At 41.2% G+C, this 22,849-nt stretch overlaps 1 protein-coding gene across 1 annotated transcript; it reads left to right on the top strand.

Annotated features, from left to right (window-relative positions):
• The first annotated feature begins 1,153 nt into the window (after positions 1–1,153).
• Positions 1,154–22,793, top strand: tnks1bp1 (tankyrase 1 binding protein 1). The gene is made up of 10 exons (XM_031276925.2): positions 1,154–1,368; positions 4,272–5,294; positions 7,028–9,614; positions 18,264–18,364; positions 19,502–19,598; positions 19,827–19,971; positions 20,150–20,286; positions 20,414–20,613; positions 20,736–20,821; positions 21,828–22,793. Exons 2-9 carry the CDS (start codon positions 4,282–4,284, stop codon positions 20,809–20,811), a joined length of 4,356 nt encoding a protein of 1,451 aa, XP_031132785.2. The 5' UTR covers positions 1,154–1,368; positions 4,272–4,281; the 3' UTR covers positions 20,812–20,821; positions 21,828–22,793.
• The last annotated feature ends 56 nt before the right edge of the window (positions 22,794–22,849 follow it).

The following is a 22,849-nucleotide window of genomic DNA, read 5'->3' as shown; positions in this document are numbered from 1 at the left end:
TTTTGTGTGAGAGAGCTAATGGGTACTTCTTGCTGTTAAGATGCTCCAGTAGTCTCAGAACTCTCCATAAAGTAGTGAAAGCTGCATGAATAATAATAATAATAATAATAATAATAATATGTGGAAATGTGCCTTACACAATACATACAATAAGTACATGCAGAAAACATAACGTTTTGGAATGAAAGACTTTATGCAAATGTAGGTTGCTGCAACGGCTCCATGTCTTCCCGAGGACAATTTTTTTTATGAATTCTTATAAAAGGGGATGAACAGGATCAACGGAAGAATCCAAGTCCTTTTAACTTTGTGTAAACCCGGTGTAAAGTATCTTTTTGTCTCCGTCAGAACCTGATAATCCAGTCCACTGAACAGAGTACTTCCGTCAGGCTACAGTCAGTTTACAGAGCATTTCTGGTTCGAATTTTCAAGACAAAATACTGTAACAGTAACGCTCCAAAATTACAGTTCTGCTTTAATTTCAAATCACGGTGAGTCACTTCAGCCCATTCATTAAGTTAATGCAAAACCTGAGCATTACAGTTAGGCCTAGCTTTTCAAATTGATTGCTTACCTTGGATTATTGCTATAAAACAGTAGTTAAGTCATTGGATCCCAGAGCCTTGATCAATTTCATGCCTGTTCCAATTGTTAATTACACTGAAAGCTAACACTTTGGTAGCTTGACAAAATTGGTATATATTGTAGCCTATATCTACTAGAAATAGCCTACTGTAACTCGTCACCAGCATGCAAAGCATTTAAGGTAGGCTACATGCATTATATCCCCAATAGTTAACACTTCTGAACAATATGCAAAATCACAACAGTAGGCTAAAGTGGTCACTTAATCATAATTATACCAACAAATGTCATCTTTCATCATATTTCCTTTGCTTAAATATTAGCCTATAGGAATTTACAGATTCCATTTTAAGGGAGAAACACATCAGGCAAGCTGTACACAAACTGAAAGCTGTGTCTGTTTGAACACTCTCATTGTAACGGCACAGAGCTGACTGTGGACAGAGACAGCATCCTCCTCTCAGTGATGGTCTTGAATAATTATTTTGCGCTTTTATTTTTAAGTAAACAAACGTCACTTCCTGTCTAATCGTGTCTCTCGGTGTGTACCTTGACTCCAGCTTGACTCCCAGAGCAAAGTGGCTCGACCTGAGGCGGGCAGAGGGAGTGCCCGCTGGGTGTATAGGAGCAGTCTGACGTATTGTTAGTGTTAATGACTTGGAGAAAAAAAACACACTCTGACAACAGCTCAGCAGGCGAGACGATCGCGACTGAGGAACATTTTTATTTTGGAACTTCTTCCCGCTTCCTTCCTCCACCTGTATGACTGCGTGAAGACAAAAGGTAAAAAGAAATGTCTGTTAAATATCTCAACCGGTGGAAAAGTTCATAAGGCTGGTGTTATAGAGCAGGTGGTCTTTATGACAAGCCTATATTTTATTATTTTGTAACGTGAATATGTGGGGTAATATTGTCAGTATCCGCATACTGTACGTTATCCTCACCAAAGAGTCGTTCACAAAACTGACAGCATAGCTTGAATTAAACGTAAAGTAGGCTAACTTATATTCATCCATCTCAGTTTCCTTTGTCCAGCTTCAGAGGACACACTGCTGGTTCAACGACTGGGAGTTCGTTGACGCGTTTATTAGGCTAGTAACTTATTAACAACCAACCAGTAATGAAACATATGGCCTGAAATAACGTTAATTTCGCCATTTATTGTGTGCTACTTTCATTACATCGCAATGTTTGCCTCTCTGAAGACCAGTTATCCCAAAATACGTGGTTGGCTTCTCACAGCATCACTCAAAGAAGTAAATAATACGGGGTGGACATAAAAACGAAAGGGACCGAGTGTGACAGGGCAACAGTCACTAAAGGCAAACAAAGATAAAGAAACAAAAATCTCACAAGCTAAGTGCTGCTGCAGAATGATTTTCACCGACTTAATGAATGTGGCCTAAATAAGCAACAGAAAGCATCCATCAACTGCAGCTTTATCTGCCAGACAGTGTTTGTTCCTTAGGAATTCAACTGTGTAAAAAATGGAGGAAAGCAGAAACAAACACAACACAGCTGTAAGAGTCCTTGCTGATCCCATTGCACAATACCATGCACGCCCAGAGGTGCTGTGTATTTGAGCAATCCAGCAAAAAGATAATTATAAAAACAAGTAAGCACTTTGCTGACAAACACTGAGAGTTGCAGAGAGTTGAGAGTATTAAATGGTGGGGTGTGGAGTTACCGGTTTGTGCTAAAGTATTACAGGTCAAACCAGATGACATACAATGAATGCCTGTGGCATCTACTGTAGTGTAAAATTGGAAACAGTTACTGTTATTTCTTTTGCACGGGTGTGCAAGTTTGGCTTCTTCTTTTGCTCATGAGACAGTACTTACATAAAAGCTTGTTTATCTGTTGTTTCAGTTCAGTTGGAAATCTGGTGTGATTGTGTCATTTCTGAAGACCATATTGTTGATGTGTGTGTGTGTGTGTGTGTGTGTGTGTGTGTGTGAGATGACTCATCAGGCCTGCTTCAGTCTCTGACAACACCTGCCTGTTTTGATTTCTATTTTAGTAGTTTTTCATATTAAGTGTGGTTTAAAACTGTATGGCAGCTCACTTTATTTCTACCTTCAAAATCACATATTATAACAGTGTAATATCACACTTGCATGTAAATGTTATTGTTTATTAATGCATCTTTTTTTCAGCCTATGAATCTACTTACTAAGACTTGAATAGAGTCCAGTAGTGTCACCTAATCACACAACAACCGCTCAGCTGTTTGCTGGGTCGGTGCACTTTGAAGTTATCAAAGATCTCCAACAGAAGGTTAATAACCTCTTATTAGCTAGATATGACAAAGACTATTGGTAGATACAATCTTGAAAATGATATGGTCCATGTTGCTCGGGACATAAATAAAAAGTGTGTCCTTCGCAATTGTGACTGTTTGGACAACACAGGGACTTACATTTTAGTTTGCCATCCTATGTATGACTTCTCTCCGTTCCTTTAGATTGACTTTAAGTCAAGTTTTGGACATCCTCAATCAAGATGAACCCTCAGAGGTCACTTGGAACATAACAATTATCTTCCAGGCTGAAAAAGTGACAGTGAGTGACAGGTCAGATCTTTGGCATAAGGAAGAAACTGGCCATTTAAATGGTTTAATTTAGTAGAAAAGAGAACATTCATTGTCAACAGGTTTTTCTATTATTATTTAAAAACTAAACTTAGGAAGAAAACCAAATAAAAATCATCCCAGCAGGTAGACTTTTCATAGTTTCTAGTGTTTGTTCAGCAGTGTTGTAGTCAAGACCACCTAAACCGAGACCAAGTCATTACCAAGACCAGAGTGTATCGAGACCGAGACAAGACCAAACAATTGAAAGTTACAGTACATACAACTAGCTAATATGTATAGCTAATATTCACTAAATCCCTTTGGGTCCTTACTGGAGAGTTTTGGTACAGAGGCAGATTAATAACTTTACTTCAATTTACACTTACCTTTCTTTATGCTTCCTTACTAAGTGCCAATAAAAAATGCAGGTGGAATGTTGTGTGTGTTTTTTTAAGACGTTGTTTTGCAAATAAACTCTTTAAATAAAATGTAATAAATAAAATGTTGTTATCAACGATTTGGCTGACATCTCCCAGACAGCCAGAGCTTCTTCTCCTGTCACCTACATTCACTTTGGGAGTGCGTGTTGAGGGGGGCGGAGAAACGGGGGGGGGGGGTCAAACACATTTCAAACTAGAAATGAGTCAAGGTATTGGTTGCATTTGAAGCAGGATGTTTTACATCCAATCACAGGAATGATGTTAACACATAAATCAGACGATACACAGGCAATTTAGAGATATCCCTACAGTTGTGGTCTTGACCGGTCTTGAAATAAAATCCAGAGTCCTCTTCATCTAAGACCAAGACAAGGCCGAGTAAAAATGTGGTTGATTCCGAGACGAGACCGAGACCTTCAAAAAGTGGTCTTGAGACCGGTCTTAAGACAAAGACCGGTCTCGGGTACTACCTCACTGTTGTTCAGGGTGATTGATTAGTTTCTCTTTGGCCCTGCAGCAGTAATGTGGTTTCAAGAATCTAGACAGACCAGACTCATCCAGTTTTCTTTGTAAAAAACATAACCAACTGTCTGTGTCATGGCTTGGAGTGATAATGTTCTTTCAATGTAAATATGTAGTTTTTGCTAAACACTTCCTCTCCTCCCCTCTTTCAGTGACTCAGTTATGGAGAGCTCCATTGAGATTGCCCAGACTGGTGGCACCTCAAACCCCAAGCCATCTGTGGCCCCCAAACCTCGGCTCACTCCCAAGCCCTTCTCTCTGCAAAAGAACACCACCATTCGCTCCATCCATGCCCCAAAGAGGATGGCTGCAACCTCTAAGACTACAACACAGCAGACTGGAAAATCAGAGGCCTTAGGTATCCCCAAACCGTCTGTCTCCACCCCCGCTCAGAAACTCCCTCAACAAATCACCACCTCTGATTCCAAACCCAGCTCTGTAAGTGTGCTCACCAAAGATAAACCGGAACCAACCAAAGAAAGCAAAGCAAGTCCATATGGAGAGGATACTCTTGATTCTAGTGTAGGAAAATCTGATCCAGCCTCACAAACCGCTCCACCCAAAGAGACACCCAAGTCTGAGCCAATCCAGAGAGATGATGTCATCCAAACAAACCTCAAAGCATCCACTGATATTGTAAACTCAGGACAGATAGACGGAAAAAAGACAGAAGACATAACTCAGACGTCTGTCGTCCAAATTGTTGAAGAATCAGGTAGTGACGTTTCCTCTACAGACAATCCAGCATATCGATGGGGCAGCAGCAGGAAGCGTCTGTCCATGAAGCTCACCTCGAAGTTTGAGTCAGCTGGCCTATCTCTACCCCCCCAGCCAAGTGTAACCGTCTCTACAACCAGCACCAAAGATGATGCACACAAGCCAGAGTCTTCAGATCCAGAGCCGAACCAGACAACATCAGAGCCGTCAAACGATGAAGGTGCACTAAAAGAGGATTACATGGGAGGAGGCAGTATAAAACGCAGAATCAGTCTCCTGTTTGACTCGTCATCTAGGCCAGAGGCCATGACAAAGAGAGAGGAGCCAGAAATTATAAATGGTACAGGCGTGGTAAAGGGTGTAAAGGAGAGAATCAAAACCTGGGCCACGGAAACGATCCCTGAGGGTCCGAAGACTGAAAAGAAGCCTCAGGTTGCAACCCGAACTCGCTCTAAAAGGTGAGCGAGCCTCCTTTCATATGTGCTATTTGGGTTTGTGACTTGTTTAGACAATCAGTAAAAGAAAAAAGAACGTTCTTTTTGCATTTGCAATCAAGGTAGACGTTTATTTTAAGGTTAATGGCACTTATTTTATAGTTGGCTATTACTGGCCAGGGTTATACTATTTTCATTTCAGATTCATTTTTTGTGATCAGACTCACGCAACAGATCCAAAGTGTCATGTCCACACTTTTTATGTGCTTTTTAAGGGCTTTTTATGTCAACTCTTGACATCTTGTCTGCTCAATATAATACTGTAGGTACTCCTTTTTGTAAAATTGGTGCTTTATTGGCACGTGTATAGAATTTAGACTGTAGGGTGGATAGTTTTCTTAAAGAGAGGAAGATTTCTCCAGTTTCTGCCATACAATGTCAACAAATCATAGAGAGATGAGTGCAAGTCTAGAACTGTTTTATGTTCATTTGAGTGTCACCAGCACTGTCGTCTTTTCCTTTGTGTCTCTAACTTTCCGTGTGGACATCAATAGTGGTGTGGTAAATGAATAACATAGCTTGCTATCAAGATTGTGGCCAGATTTCTGTCAAATAACCAAGTCTAGATAAGAGTGCAAACCGGGCCTCCTCAAAGTGTAAATATTACAGTAAGATTAGATATCCAACCTGCTATACAAGTACACACAAAAGTATTTTCTATGTATAAGACATTGTTACCCCCCAGCATCTCACCACTCAGGTAGTTTGGTTTATTTGCCCAAGTTTTGATATTTCCTTTGCAGCTATTCCAACTACAACAGATGTGAATACTGTAGAATTTAGTTTTTGTTGCAGCATTGAAAATGACATTTAAAAAATTCAACAGCAAGATGTCCTTACTGATTTGAAGAGCGATATCACTGTCGACAGTAGAAGAATGGTTCCTATAAAATCAGTTAACAGTGTGTTCTGTGGATGATCCAGAGTAGCAAAGACTACAAAGAGGCGTTGCTGTTGACATTTTTTAATGTAAATGTAAACTTTCAGTGCTCTGAGCACCACAAATTAAATCCACCACCATTGTTGTGACGTAAAGGCAGAAAACTTGGCAAATAAAACTAAACAATCAGAATGGTTAGATACAACTAGAGGTAAGTGAAAGAATATATGTATTTTTTTTTGTAATGTGGGTGAAACAACCCTTTAAAGCAGTAGTTTGACATTTTTGGTAATATCGATCAGAAGATCTATACCACTCTCATGTCTGTATGGTAAATATGAAGGTGATTAGCTTTGCTTACCATAAGGACTGGAAACGGGGGAAACATGTAGCCTGGCTCTGTCCAAAGTCTCTAAAATTCTCCACGGGTCGCCTTGGCAACCTTACTGCAATGACAAGACTCCAAGAAAACGTATAAAAGATTCCTTGCAACACTCCAGTCACAGCGCCAAGCCAGGACGTTACGACGTTTAAAACCACAACTTTTTATTTTTACATAATATTCTTTGCAAACAAGTGCTGAGCTTAAGAGGTGCTGGTAGGCAAATTTATTTAACAAATGGCCCGAGCCAGGCTAGCTATTTCCCCTGTAGCTGTTTCTAGTCATGAGAGAGGTATCGAAATACATGTAAATGTGCTTGGATGTATTAAAATGGCAGGTCTGAGCACTGCCATTGATCTGTGAAACATTCTTTCAAAGCAGGTCATTAAACTGTAATTATTTTTTTTTACCTTGAACAACTGTTCTCTGCCACAGCTTTGAGCCAGCAACTGCTCCAACAGCAGAGAAAACAACCAAAATGCCGCCTGTTGAACTTCCTTCAACCGAGACATCGGCCAGTCAGGCGCTGGATCTTCCTTCAAAGGTGTCACCTGCTGAACAAGCCACAGAGACCCCGATGGAAACATCTAAAGATGCTCTTGCTGAAGTTAAGCCACCGGAAAACTTAAGAGAAACATTAGGAGAGCATCTGCAGAACAAATCAACAGAGGGGGGTGTCCAACTACGCAACCACAGCTCGTCTACGACCCACACTGCCACTGATGAGGGAGACTCAGCTGCAAGTGAAAGTGCTCAACACGCTCCAAAGAGGAACGATGTCAAACGCCGCTCCGTTCGCTTTGGTATCGTAGAGAGAGATGATGGTGGGCCTCCATTGATCCTGGGCTCAGCGTCTGATTCCAGCGAAGAAGAAGAAGAAGAAGAAGAAGAAGAAGAAGAAGAAGAAGAGGCTTCTGGGGATGAAGCTGAGGAGGACATCCCTGTTTCAGTGCCTGTTTACAAAAGATTAGGCGGTCTTCAAAAGAAGGATGATGATGAGGTGCAAGAGCAAGAAAAGGAACGACTGAAACATTTGGAATTTGAGAAAAGACGGAGAGCAAAAGAGAACGAACAGGCAGGACTCAAGTTGGAAGAGGAGCGGAAACGAAAAGAAGAAGAAAGGGAGAAAGAAAAGGCAAGGCAGAGGGAAGAGGAGGAAAGGGAGACACAGAGGATCGAGGAATGGGAGCGAGAAATGTTGAAAGAAGAGGAGAGGGGAAGGAAAAGGCTGAGAGAAGAAGAGATGGAGAGGGAAAGGCAGATGGAGTTCATGTGGCAGAGACAGAGAGAAGAGGAAAGAGAGAGGGCGACACAGAAAGAGGAGAGACTTAAACAAGACCAGGAGGAGAGGGAAAAAGAGAGAATGAAGGAGGAGGCGAGGAAAGAGGAGAGACTAAGGGAGGAAAGAGAAAGACAAAGGCCGAGAGAGGAGGAGGAGAGATTGATTCACGGCCACGAGGAATACAGATTGGAGGGAAAACTGAGAGAGAAGGAAATTAATAAAAAGAAACAAAGAGAGGAGGAGTGGGAAAAAGCGTGGGTGAACAAGACGGAGAGGCAGAGAGGAGAAGAAGGAGAGAGGGAAAGAGAGAAAGAGTTGGAGTTGATGTGGCAGAGACAGAAAGAGGAGGACAGGGAGAGGGCAAGACAGAAAGAAGAGAGACTCAGACAAGAGGAGAGGGAGAAAGAAAGATTAAGAATGGAGACGGAGGAAAGAGAAAGGGAGAGGCAAAGGATGCTGAAAGAGCAGCAAGAAATAAAAGAGATGGAGAGAATGAGGCAAATAGAGATGGAGAGACAGAAAGAGGAGGACAGGGAGAGGGCGAGACAGAAAGAAGAGAGACTCAGACAAGAGGAGAGGGAGAAAGAAAGATTAAGAATGGAGGCGGAGGAAAGAGAAAGGGAGAGGCAAAGGATGCTGAAAGAGCAGCAAGAAATAAAAGAGATGGAGAGAATGAGGCAAATAGAGATGGAGAGACAGAAAGAGGAGGACAGGGAGAGGGCGAGACAGAAAGAAGAGAGACTCAGACAAGAGGAGAGGGAGAAAGAAAGATTAAGAATGGAGGCGGAGGAAAGAGAAAGGGAGAGGCAAAGGACGCTGAAAGAGCAGCAAGAAATAAAAGAGATGGAGAGAATGAGGCAAATAGAGATGGAGAGACAGAAAGGGGAGGACAGGGAGAGGGCAAGACAGAAAGAAGAGAGACTCAGACAAGAGGAGAAGGAGAAAGAAAGAGTAAGAATGGAGGCGGAGGAAAGAGAAAGGGAGAGGCAAAGGATGCTGAAAGAGCAGGAAAAAAAAGAAGAGTTGGAGAGAATGAGGCAAATAGAGATGGAGAGACAACGAGAGGAAGGAAGAAGGGAAGAGGAAAGAAAGAGACTGATAGAGAAAGAAAGAGTGGAGGAGCTGGAGAGAAAAATGCGAGAGGAATTGGACAGAAAGCGAGCACAACAACTGGAAGAAGAGCTACGAATGGAGGACGAGAGAAAGAGGGACGAACGAGAGAGCGCGGGGCCAAATTTAATTAGCTTTGACTCTGAAGATGTGCCTCAAAAGTCAGAATTGGCATATTCCCCCTTAGTGAAAGCCTATGAGACGGGTGAGAGTCAGGTGGAAGTTGTTTACGATGACTTCTCTGTCAGACCGCCTCTGTTGAAGGTGGATTTTGACGACTTTTCAGTCAAACCGAAGAGATGGGGCTCGCAGGCTAAAGTGGAAACTAGTCCGCTCATCCAGACTTGGCCAGCTGTCTCTGTGGATAAAGAGGAAGTTGAAGTGCTGGTACCCCTGGATGTCAGTCCTCTGGAAAATAAAGTGCCAGAGCAGGTGGAAAAACCAGGCAGCCCAAAGCCTACATTAGCCCAGGAAAGACCAGAGGAGGAACAGCTCATCTCCATGGAAGTGGGGGAGGAGGAGGAGGAGGAGGAGGAGGAGGAGGAGGAGGAGGAGGAGGAGGAGGAGACGCAGAGGGAGGAAGAGAAGGAGACAATGGAAGATGAAGTGGACGAAGAAGACGAGCAGGAGGTAAATACAAAATTCAGTCCCATTCTGTTTGAATGCAACGCGATTTGTACCCACTATTGATAGATTTTGTTGTTGTGAACACCAGCATAGTACGGTGGCCGACAGGGGCAAACACTCTGCAGCTTAAGAAAACACATGCAAATAGACAAAACACAAGCAAATTAAGAAAACAACTTCATTAATTTGACAACACATGCGCAGCATTCAGAAAACGCGTTGCAAATACACACAACACAACCAAATACATAAACGAGTTGCAAATAAAAAACGATGCAAAAAGAAAAGCACACAAACCCCAAAAACAAATGCAGCAAAAAAAAACGCTGCATCCAGATTACACAACGGAAGTTCTCCAGGCTTCTAGAGGGAGCAGCTAGGTGGAACAGCTGGATTTTCGACCCCACAGGGAGAGAGCGCTCTGCCTTTTTATTAGAGTCGGGTATGGCTGCAGCCTGGAGAACTCCATAGACTGTTAAAAGAGAACTCCCGTCTCATGCCCTCCCGGCTGGTGCTCCCCGAGCTTCGACTTTTCAAAATTAAAGTTCGCGTCTGGTCCGCTATGTCTTCGTACTTTGGTATTTTGGATGTTTTTGAACTAAACACTACGGCAATCATGCTAATGAATACAATAACTTTTTCAGTAGATGACTTAGTTACAACACGATGGAGTTAGCAAAGCAGTTTTGTGTTTATATGTGCGGACGGGATTTATTCAGTTTAATAAATCCCACGGTAAATTGTCTGGTTTACTAAACAGGGAGGGACTAGAAATCCTGTCTGTTTTTTGTTTTTTGTATTTCAAGAGTGAATTGCTCCACAATATGAATACAGATTGATCACTTATTTTGTTGGTAACCGTTGTTGTATAATCACAATGTTACACTTAAGGAGGCCTACACCTTCCACCTAGCTGCTCCCTCTAGAAGTCTGGAGAACTTCCGTTGTGTAATCTGGATGCAGCATTTTTTTGTTGCATTTGTTTTCGGGGTTTGTGTGCTTTTCTTTTTGCATCGTATTTGGTTGTGTTGTGTGCATTTGCAGCGCGTTTGCTGAATGCTGCACATGTGTTGTCAAATTAATGAAGTTGTTTTCTTAATTTGCTTGTGTTTTGTCTATTTGTATGTGTTTTCTTAAGTTGCAGGGCGTTTGACCCTGTCGGCCACCGTAGCATAGTTATATGGAAGGGGAAATTGTTCAGTGACACAGAAAGGGTAAGGTTAGGCACAGAGACAGGAGTGTACATGCAGGTAGGCCTAAATGTGATTATTTCACCACTGAATCATCCTGGCAGTCACACACTCCCCACCTGCACCAACACATTGGCATTCCTGTAACACGGGGAAAAACATCTTGTTATACTCGCTTCGCCCTGATTCAGTCACAGCTTAAATACGCGTGTGTGTGTGTGTGTGTGTGTGTGTGTGTGTGTGTGTGTGTGTGTGTGTGTGCGTGCGTGTGCGTGCGTGCGTGCGTGTGTGTCTAGGTGTGTGTCTAGGTGTGACATTGAGTAATGTAACAAGCATGGCCTGAAATCTACATCTGTGTGCCGTGTGTCAGTAGTAGTACCTGCCCTTGCCGACAGTAAGACCTAATTTTCTACAATAAAAAAATACTTGTAGTGTTGGAAAAAGATAAGTATTGACTTTGGAGGTGTGTTGATAAAAAGTGATTCTCGTTTTGTGCGATCAAATTAAACTACCCCTGAGGATGAGATGTCAGGGGTGAGAAAGACAGTTCCTGATGCATTTTCTGAATCGTTCAGTCAACTGTCACAATCAGATTGTGTGAACTCTATGTCTGGTGGTGCACATGAAGATGTGTGGTTGAGAAATCTAACAGGAAGTGAGGTTACGACTTCCTCTGCATCTCTCCTGCATTAGTCTGTCTGCTGCTTTCATTTTTCTCTTATTTGTGCATAAAGAAAACATTTCTTTTCAGAGACAAAGGCAGTTTAAAAGAAAAAAAAACATTGCATGAGCATAAGAAGGAGGGATGGATTATTTCACATGGGGGTCTTGGATGAGTTATTTCCAGCAGCTGTGGGTGAGTTTTGCAGATTGAATGTTAGCTAATAAGTGCTAGAGATTTTGTAGCAGATTGCCCAGCCAGTGAGTGGGTTCCACCGTACATGTTTTAGATTTATTTTTTGGTCCTGTAATGCAGTAAGCCAGCCTCTCCCATCACTATATTTATCCACTTGAATAGTATGGTATAGTTAGACTTTTTGGGAAATACACTTCTTCGGTCTTGCTAAGAGTTAGACGAGACAACTGATACCACACTCATGCCTGTATGATAAATATGAAGCTGGGCCCAGCAGCTGTGTAGCTTAGCTTATTTTATCTTAGTTTAGCTTAGCATAAAGACAGGAAAACGGGGCTACAGCTAGCCTGGTTCTGGTAACAAAAGGTAACAAAAAGTGCCTACCAGCACCTCTAATGCATGCCAATTAATACATTATATATATAATTTAGACAGAGCCAAGCTAGCTGTTTCCCTGTTTTCAGTCTTAATGCTAAGCTAAGATAACTGATAAAGATAATCTGTTTGATAGCCATAGCTTCATATTTGGTGAGATTGGTATAAATCTTCTCTTCTAACTCAGCGTATTTCCTAAAATATCAAACTAGTGCTTTAAATTACTGGATTAACTAAAAACAGATCTTCCTGTCTGTTTATTTCACCCATTATACATTACACAATTCATTTTCAATCAAATGTACTATATTAAAATATATAATGATATACTGTGTGATACTATGATATGGGATCTCCTAATTTTACTTTCTGTGCCGATTTGGGAATATAAAAATATAAAGATCTACCAAGAAATGACAATCCTACTCTGTTTTCATGGGAGGAGTTAACAAAGACGTTCTCTACTTCTGACTAGTAAAATCCGTTTGATCACCCTTCCCATTTTTAATTCAGGCATTCATTTGTAGCTCATGTCCAATTGTTAATTTTAAGTCTTTCTATAGTTTAGCCTGAAGCTGGACAACCCAAGTGTTGGTGGACTGAAGACTTCAACCACTTTTATCTTACAAATTGGACAAATATTAGCTTTGTATTAGTGCTGCTATGCTTATCATACTGTAGATATCATAAGGCTGCTTCTAACAAAATGTTTTCTGCTTCAGTTGATTCACATTCAAGGACCCATTGACAATATACTGTAGTACAGCTGCAGTCAACAAGCCATGTCTGAGCAAACTTCTGGGTGGAGCCACAAATAAACATCATGGCTGTACTGCCTGAAAGAAGTAGTCCTTATCAGCTGGACGTGTAGTAATCAGCTAATGTTGCTGGGAAATGTTGAATGACAGGGAAACTTGATCAAAAGAGACAAGGAAGCAAACAAACAATGAACAGTGAAGTCAAGACAGATCGGTTCACCACCTGTTTGAACATGCAGCATTTTTGCAGAATTAATGAAAACACTGAACTCTGGGTCCCTTAACTGTGTGTGTGTGTGTGTGTGTGTGTGTGTGTGTGTGTGTGTGTGTGTGTGTGTGTGTGTGTGTGTGTTCTTGTGATATTGTGTTTCTGTTTGCATGCTTCAGCAAACAAACCAATCCACATAACCAGTGAACTACTGTAAGGAGGCATTGTACATAGCCACTAAGCTGCTTTGTTGAGTCCAGTCCTGTTTTCACCACTGAGTGGCGCTGCTGCTCTAAAAGAAATTGCACTTCCTTATCCTGCACGACAGAAACCTACAAGTTTATCTCATGTAGAGTAGTATAATATGTATGTATGGCCACCATAACACAAAACAGTAAAGTTTAAAGAGAGAGAGTTTAAGAAACTTGTTTATGCTGCAAGAAAAACATAGGACACTATGGTGTTGCAGAGAAAAGCTTTTATTTTGACAGGACATAATGGAGGACAATATTTACTGGGCAAACACAAGCTGTGCAGCCAACCGTGCAACCTCATTCAGGTTACTTACTAAAAAGGCAGACGGAAAGATGGATGGATAGATCCTATAGTGAGAAGAGCCAAAGTACTTTGTGGTCATCATGTCCTCATTTGGATTTGGTCAACAGGGCAGCGTGTCAGAATGACCATACATGGTGCCACTCTTTCTCTGTCTCTGTCTCTACTCAATCTCTCCAACCCCTTTTGAGAGAGCCCGTCACCCCTCTTACACACACACTTTCTGGCACAAGTACACTCAAAAGAGGATGGGCTAAACCACGGACAAGAAAGTTCACTTGTCCACTGTCCATTCTCTCAGTCATCTAGTACTCAAACTTTCTCTCAACTTTCCAAAAGTCTTCCTGTTTTCTCCTCTCACAAAGACCCGGTTCATTCAGTTACCTGCATCATTTACCTACGGGGAGAGAACAGTAGAGGGAGGTGCCGAAAGCACCTTGGCCCAGCCTGCCGCACCTTCCTTCCTTCCCTTTGGATTTTCCACACCCGTGCACAGAGCTACGCTTTGTTTTGACGTTCTGTGAAATCACCCAGGTATGGAGGAGATAAAGGGGTGATCTACTGTACCTCTCTGTACCCAGCTTTGGATGTTTGGAGTGGAAGATATTTCCCACCCTGCTTTTCCCTTTTTTTCTGAATGGAAAACGGAGTAGTGATGTGAACTTGGACGTAGGTACACAAGCAAACAGGCTTGACTGCGGCATTAGAAGTGAAAGAGGGTGCACGTGAAAAGAGGTAATCCTTAAAACAGTTTTGTGCAGGACTAAAAGCTGTGTTGCTATTTTTTGTATTTACGACCAAAGAGAAAGTTTTGATAGAGAGTTTTGTCAGTGTGTTTTTAAATGGATCATAATGTGATGATGTGATGATCTTTTTCTGGACGCTGCTGTTTAGGATGTCACATCCATCATAGTGAATGCTGCAGTGGAATAGTGTTGTCACAGTGCAAACACATGGCTGGTGAAACTATTTACTTCTTCACTGACAGCAAATAATAGACTGTTCCAGGAAGTTTGTCTGACCCGAACCATAAAAATATGGAGAGAAAGAGGATGGATCCCGCTCAAATGGAATATATCTCGCTTTGTATGACGTCAGAAACCTTTTCACAAAAGACTCTTCACCTTCTGCTTGCTGAAAATGACAACTGAAAGGCAGATCACAGACACAGCTTTCTGACTCACCCATACAACCCCTTCATCTCTAACAAAGCTGAACCTTAGTTTCTCTGGTGACTCAGTTCCATAGTGACCCTAGTGCCTCTACGACAAGCTGTGTGAGCCTCTTAACCATGCAGTACTTCGGAGGGAAACTGTCGGCCGCCCAGCTGCAGGTGGCGGGTTGGGTCGGCAGCGTGCGACGTTCCTTGCAAGGGGCTCTGGAGCTGGTGTGGGGCACCGCAGAAGAGAAGCAGCAGCAGGAGGAGGAAGAGGAGGATAAAGAGGAGGAAGGAGAAGGTGAAGATGGAACAGGAAGGTTTCAGAGAGCTATGTCACCGCTTCGTAGCTTCGCCAGACGTAGCAGGAGATCCCTGCGTCGCTTCTCCGTCAGAAGTCGGCAGACTCTGCAGAAGAGAGCCACTGCAACCTGCTCTGTAAGAGCTGATGTAGTAACCCTGTAGAAGTCAATGAAGGCTTTGAAATGTTGTGTGTAATAATTAGAATTGTTAATGACGATCAGATTTTACATTAAACCTTCAAAGGTTTGTCTAGCTCATTTTAATTGACATTAGGTACAATGCTACATACACATGGGAGCCTTTAGGGCCTGGCTTCATTAAATTTAGCTTTTTACAGTTTGCACCAAAGCTCCATGTATCCCATAGTCTAATATTTCCCCGCACATGTGTTACCAGATAACCATGCAAATGTAAAAAGGGAGTGCAGTAGGCAGTGGCAGCCTGTTTCAGGAAGGCCACAGTTATCTGATAAAGTTGTCTAAATGTAGTGTTTTATCAGTGTACATGCAAGCCCTTTCCCTCTGTGGCTGTGGTGTGTGTCAGAGATAAGGCAGAGGACTATAACAAAGTGTGACACGGTTAGACAAGGTTTATCCAAGTATGGCTATTTATTTCTGTGCCCTCTGCTTCTGTGTGTGCCTTAAGCTCAAGCTGATTACATTTAGTCATGGCTGGTGCCATTTTATAGCTTTTTCCCCGTTGAAATTGGCATTTCCCCCACTATTTATCCTTACATCAGAGCCCCTTACATTAGATTAACCTTTAAATTAGATGATAACTATGTTTTTTTTTATTTCATCTTACTGAAAACTATCAGAGAATGTCTAAATAGGTGTCAAGTATTTTAAGAGACCTAATGATGAAATAACCTTCAATGTAACACTTTGTCGATTAGTTCAACAGGAAATCTGCTACCAAAACAACATAATAGCAGGTATCTGATTTCCTTTATACTTATCCCTTGTTGCATATCTTACTGTCATCTGCTTTGGAGATAAAACAAATGTTGGGTGCCAACTGCAACACAGGTGGTAGTTTTTGAGGTATATACAGGCTGAAATCTGTCTTGGTAGTTTTGTAGTGTTTACTGTGGCTGCTGGCTGCATGTGAGTGTGAACATGTGTGTCTTTGATATATGTGGGTGTGCATGCACAAGAGCCACAACGACCAAAAGGTAGAAAATAACCTGCAGGCTATATCCACTTTGATGATCTATCACAATCCTTTATTATAATTCTGGATTAGAGTCTCGGTCAATTGTGCTCGTGGCATCTCTGTTATCCTCTCCACTACACCCGAAACAAGCTTACACATTCCATTGACCGTGACAAAAAATGTTTTGGAGGTAAACTATAATAAAGCCCATTCTGTCTTGACTTGCACATCCTCCGTCCTCCGCATACTGTGCTGGCACATTCACACATACACAGGTTTATTGCAGTTTAGAGTTCTAGTTTTTGTATTGTGAAGTTTTTAACGCATCTGTTTCTTATGTCAGCAACTTAGAGGCAGTTGTTGTGTTGATTGTTTTACACTCTTTTTTAAAGAAGGAACAAAATGCCTCGATAGAGTTTCCAGAGTGTGTATGTACCTCTGAATCCGGCTGCACGCGTGTAGATTAAAGCTGCACTAATAGATATTTTCATATTAACAATGGCCTAAATTACTGTGTAATGTGAAAGGTGCCCACTCATAGTGACAAACCCACATGGAACAGCAAGAAAAATATCATAAACCCTATGTATGCTACCTGCCCAGCACCAAGTGACAGACAGATAACATAGTAAAGCACCTAGCAGCTAAAGAGTTAAACATTTCCCTCAGGAGTTGGTGGAGGCCAAAAACAGAGCTAAAAGGAGAGTAAATAATGGGCTTAAATTTGTCTGGTGGCCAGAAACATGACTCCAAATGAAGTTGCTGTGTAACTGCTAGATGTTCAAATAGGCAACTGTTTGCTAACATGTTCAATATGTCAGTGTTGAGTTTAAAGCTTCTTCCGCTGCTTAGTCAAAATAGATTTTTACTTACTTTAAGGCAATCATTTTTTTCATTCCAGGGTACTTGAAGTAAAGTTGGTGATTTCTCTGTGGCAGAATTGTCCATTGTTGCATAATCGTACCACTGCCAAATAGGAAATATTCAGAAAATGCATAACGTTTCGCTTTGAATTCACATGAAGCTTTTTGTGAATAGTACTGAAGTACTGATGTACTGAAAAATGTTAGCTAACAACATTAAAAAGTTTGGAAGCTGCAGTGGCTACTTCTGTAGTAAAGGTGGGATAGATTTCAGATATATGCATGGTGGTGGAAATGCGCCACTGTAGACTGTGTCTTTGTTAGAACAGACTTTGTTTTTCTCTGTACCTAAACACCAGTCTGTGGTTATAGGACAATCACTAGAAGCCTATTCATTCATGCTGTGATGTTGCCAGATAACAGGCATTGTGCAAATGAAGCTGCTGTCGTGTGAGTGCTGAGTAATAAATGGACTTATGAAGGAGATGAGATGTGTGTGAAATCATACAGAAGGCAGGGGTGTTTACTCAAGTGTTGTTTTGTATCCAGGTGACAATACAGACAACATAAAATTGGGATGTGCCCCTTGACAAAATGTGAAGTGAGCTTAAAGGAATGTTTGCTAAGAAGTGCACAGTAGTTGCTTTTGTTTGGAATGTGTGTGTGTGTGTGTGTGTGTGTGTGTGTGTGTGTGTGTGTGTGTGTGTGTGTGTGTGTGTGTGTGTGTGTGTGTGTGCACACCCATGCATTCCAGCATGTAGGCGTGACAACATGAGTGTGTTTGGTGTGTCTGTGTGTAGGCATATAGGTGTGTATGCCAGTGCTCATGGTGTTTATTGAGGACAGCCAAGCTTCTGTGACCGGCTCATTAAAAGATGCATGCTTGGCTGGTCCTTAGTCCTCTCTCCCTCTGTAGTTAGTGATCTTGGCTCAGCACACACTCCATTTTCTCTCTGCCTCATCTCCACAATGTGAAGTTCTCATATGCAGATTTACACAACAACAAAAAAACATTTACATCATGTGATTTTGTGTGATAAAGCAGTTGATCCAACACAGAGAGAGAGGCAGAGTAGTACCGGTAGATATCTGCACTTGCTTAACATGAAATTGGAGTTGACTTTGGTGAAAATATATCCCGTAATGTCAAATGCTTCCTTTATGTTTTCTCTGGTTCTGTTGTATGATATGTTTTTTCCAATTTAATTTACTGTCTGTCTTTCTGTCTCTCAGGCACCAGTTAACAGCACAAACGATGAAGACACTGATGCATTGATAGACGATGAGCCAGACCCGCAGAATGAGGCCTGTGAACAGACATCTGAAATTGACAGGTAGGAAAGAGGTTGCACTAACACAATACAACCCCCCCCCCCCCCACACACACACACACACACACACATACACATATATACTAGGGCTGCACAATATATATATTGGGTTTTTTTTTTAATCGTCGTCGCAATATCAACAGGCGCAATATACACATTGTGAAAGGCTGCAACATATCGCGATAGACACTCAGAAATTTTTTGTGTTAGTTGTAACAAAATATCAGTAGATAACTGCACATTAAACTGTAACTGTCATTCTTTTTAGGTGGTGCCTTTTATATTCAATTCAATGTTAGAAATTATTTCCTTTTATTTGTTTTAAATTCAACAAGCAATTTGTTGTATTTTAGAAGAATACCGAAAGCAGCAGAAATGCAGAACGAAATACATTTTAATATCTGTTTTTAATATATGTTTATGTATCGCAAGTAATATCGTTATCACGATATGCAACAACGTTATCGCATATTGCATATTTTCCTCATATTGTGCAGCCCTAATACATACAGTACTGTGAACTGCAGACTGTATCTTTCCTTGGCTTCATGTCCTTCATTTACTCTGATGGGAGACAGACAGGACTGGACAGGTTTGAGTGCCATTCCTTGTGTCTTGTGCTGAAGGTGTGGCTTCACATTGAGGCGATTTGATTCAAACTGAGCACACCTACAAATAGAACATTGAAGAAGTAAGCAGGCTGAAGGTGCAGTTTGGAGGTCCAAGTTTAGTACTCGTTTCTTAGTATGATCAGTGGAGCATGTCGTGTAACCAACAATAACCCAATGTGACTGTGAAACCAAAATTACTTTTCTGTTTTTCAGTAGGTTTTTTTGTTTAAATCCATGTGTGATTTGGACTTCAGCATAATGAGATATGCAATTTGCAAGTCCTGTTTTTTAAACATAAATCCTGTGACAGCATAACCAAGTGTAGCTGCACACAAAAATGTGATGTCAAGTATTTTTGAGACTTGAGTTCCCTGTGCCCCCTTGTGGCTAATAAAGCACAACACAGAAACTCAGAAATTGGACTAGAATTACTCCTGAACCTGACCTGAAAGAATCCAAACAATTCCTATATCCTTCTAATTTCATTCTGTGCTCACACACGATTTTAAATAGCTTTCTTTCTATTCAGCCCAATGCCCGTCCCTGACCAGGTTCCTGAAGTCCCCTCTGAAGACGTTGATACCACGGATTTTTCCAGAGAGCCTGAGCTGGCTCCATTTCCGGAGGTTGGTGATTCTTAGTTTCTAATCTTCCCCCTTCGTGAATGGTGACAGCTGATGTCTGTGTCATCCGCTGCAAACATTAACATGTAGTTTGGTTGTTAATTTGCATACCTACCTGGGAAAACTCTTGCATCTGCATTGGTGTAGTGTGATGGTGCGTGATTACACACTGGTGAATACAGTGTGTTCTATTAATTGCTTGCTAGATTCTGTGTGTGTGTCTGTGCACAGAGCTCCACTCCTCTCCTCGACACCAGCGTGCAGAAATCGAAGGCAGATCTGGGTAGGAGGCGAACTCGAACGCATCAGTCACGCTCGCTTCGTGGAGGTTTGGCTCCAAAAGAAAGCCCAGACTGGAGGACCCGTGACTCCACAGGTTATTACTGCATCCATAATGTCATGTAATCTACATGGAGGGCTGGAACTCAGTGTTTTTTTATATTTTCAAAATAAGCAAACAATGTCTCAATTAAACACATCCACTCTAGGCGAAAAGCAGTCTGGAAATGTTGATTTACTGCATGTTCTGACTGACCAATTATATCCGTTTTTAGATGAAAAAGAGGCATCTTCTAAGCAAAGGGAGTCAGACTCTGACGAGGAGCAGCCTAAACCGAAGATAGTCTGTTCTCCTCCTCCCACCTCTCAGAGAGTCCCCATGTTCCCTGGATTGAGCCCTGCAGCCTTGATTGTAAGTTCTCTCAGAGTTTGAGGAGAACTTAAGTATATTATGTTTTCCAGTTTTTTTTTTATCATATAACATGATACAAATGGGAGGCATTTGAATTGAGTACAATGTCCTTAACTTTCTCTTCAAGGCTCAGTTAAAAAAGAGAACAGGTGGAGGTGAAACCAGAGGAAGAGAGGAACCAGAAGAAGACAAGGGAAGAGAAGAGAAGGAAAGTCAAAATGAGGAAGCGGCACCATCTCCCTCACAGCGGTCCCGCTCTACTCGCTCTGCTGCTCATCTGGCAGGGGCTGCACGAGTGCTGCCACCCTTAGGCGGCACGGATGCAGGGTGGGAAAAGAACATGACAGCACACCTAAAAAAAAATAATAGAAATGATGAAAAGATTATTTCAAATTTGGTATGCATTTTAGTCATGACACTCCTCTGACCTGTGATTCTGTGTCATTCAGTGTCGTCTCCTCTCCCGCTTGGCTGAAAGAACTGAAGTCTAAGAAGCGCCTGAGTCAGTATGACAGCGAGGCTTAGCCAGACACAGGTGAGCAAAATGGAAGAGGTTATAATTGAAATACCAAAGACACAGATTCTTTGAAATATAATAAAATATGAATTTAAAAAGGTTTAAAAGAAGATTTCTGCTGTTTGCTTGTGATAGACTTGGGGGGGCAGTCACCTATTTCATTGTGTGTTTTTTTTCCTTACATTTTAGAGTCAATACATTTGCATTATTGTAACACCTAAAACCTTTTCATGAATCAACATAACTCTTCTTCAAGTATTCAGAGTTTGTCAAAAGCACACGTTTAGCTTATTCTCATACAAAAATGATCCAGTGGTCACTATATATAAATAAAAAAGCATCTTTTGGATGACTTTCCTATTTAGTAACAGAATTCTGATTCTGGTATTAATGAAAAGCACATTAGAGCTTTCATAACCTGTGAATTGCTATGATATGTAGAGCATTATATAGGATTTAACAGGATCAGCCATAGAGGAGCGTTGAGCATGAACATTTTGACATTTTTGACATTTGGCTTATACCCTGAAATACTGTAGGAGTGAAGGCATTATTCAAAAGGACTAATATGCTTGTGAGTCATAATACAAGACAGCTTGATAGGTGTGCGATAATACAAAGTGAATGTTTTTTAATGCAACTGTATAATAAACTGTCAGCAAAGACAAAAACAGGAAGTGGGTCATATCTTTGCAAATCTTTCTCCTATCATGATCTAAATTGTGCAGTGGGTAAAGACATCCTCATTGTGACTTTATGTAGTTTGCTCTGCTTGATGTTCTTTTAATTGCCTTTGAAATTGCTGCTTGCAGCTATATTTTGTTCAGCTACAGCAAGTACAAAAAGGACATGTTGATGTAATAGCGTTATGGATTTGAGTGCCACTTGGGCCATCCATGCTAAAAATGAATGCACTCATAGCAGTGCAGAGTACTTATACTACTGTAAAACCAACTAATGACATGTGATAAATTATATTACATAAATTTGAAAAGTGAACTTTTCTTCCTCTCGTTCCCTTTAGGAGACACAGTGCCATTGCTGTTCAGCAAGAATCAATCCATCTCAGCTGCTGCTTGCTGACGGCAGACACCTTGCCACGATTGCTCCATTTTCCACTTTGAGTGCCTTATTTTGGACATTTACTGATATATTCAGGGGGAATTCATGGTTTTTGCTGACCGTAGAGGCCATCAGGAACTTTTCTAGCTTGTAAATGAAATATGGTGCCAAGGCTATGTGCCAAGACTGCGATGTGTTAATGCCAAGTACATGTTTTTCTACTGCTGTACAGAGGTTCAGTTGAGGGGGAATACCCCCAATGTAATTTAGAGCAAAGCCATGGACTGTCTTATTGTTTGAATGTGTTAGTCCATCATATACTGATGACACTAGGCCTTCACACATACACACAAACACACATATGTACAGAAAATACTGAATATAAATAATGGATTGCATATTGTGTGTATTTGTAGTTTAAGTTGTACAAAATGCCTTTTACATTATCTTTCCAATCACAGATCGTCTCGAGTAAACCTATAAGCACTTTAAGAAAAATGATAACAAATTACCATCCATACAGTACATCTACAATAGAATAGTCAAGTAAATAACTGTAGTAACATAGTCAAGGGAATTTTTGTTTTTTTTGTTACACTATGAATGTCTGTCTTTCCAGTTCCACAAAACGTAAAAATGCACTTCCTGGTTTTTATTAAAACGCCCAGTAGCTGGTGAGAACCATGGATGTATTAACGGGTCAGAACATCACCAGTGAGCTGGGAGGAAATTTTGAGCATGCTGTTAACACAATCAGGAAGTTTGTTTTGTAAAATGTTAAACCCAGAAAATGCAATAATCTGCTCTAGATGCTTTTATGTGCCTTTTTAATGTTGAAGAGTGACTGTCATCAATGCTGTAATCATTTATGATATCAAGTACAATAAGAGGAAATTGAGGGAATTTTATTAAAACCTTTTCTATGAAATGCAATCAAGCGTGTTTTTGATGGGAAACTTGCATGCCACAGTGCAAAAAGTAGGC

The sequence above is a fragment of the Sander lucioperca genome, chromosome 6 (genome assembly GCF_008315115.2).
Source record: "Sander lucioperca isolate FBNREF2018 chromosome 6, SLUC_FBN_1.2, whole genome shotgun sequence".
Taxonomy (NCBI): domain Eukaryota; kingdom Metazoa; phylum Chordata; class Actinopteri; order Perciformes; family Percidae; genus Sander; species Sander lucioperca.
This window is presented reverse-complemented; position numbering and strand designations above follow the sequence as displayed.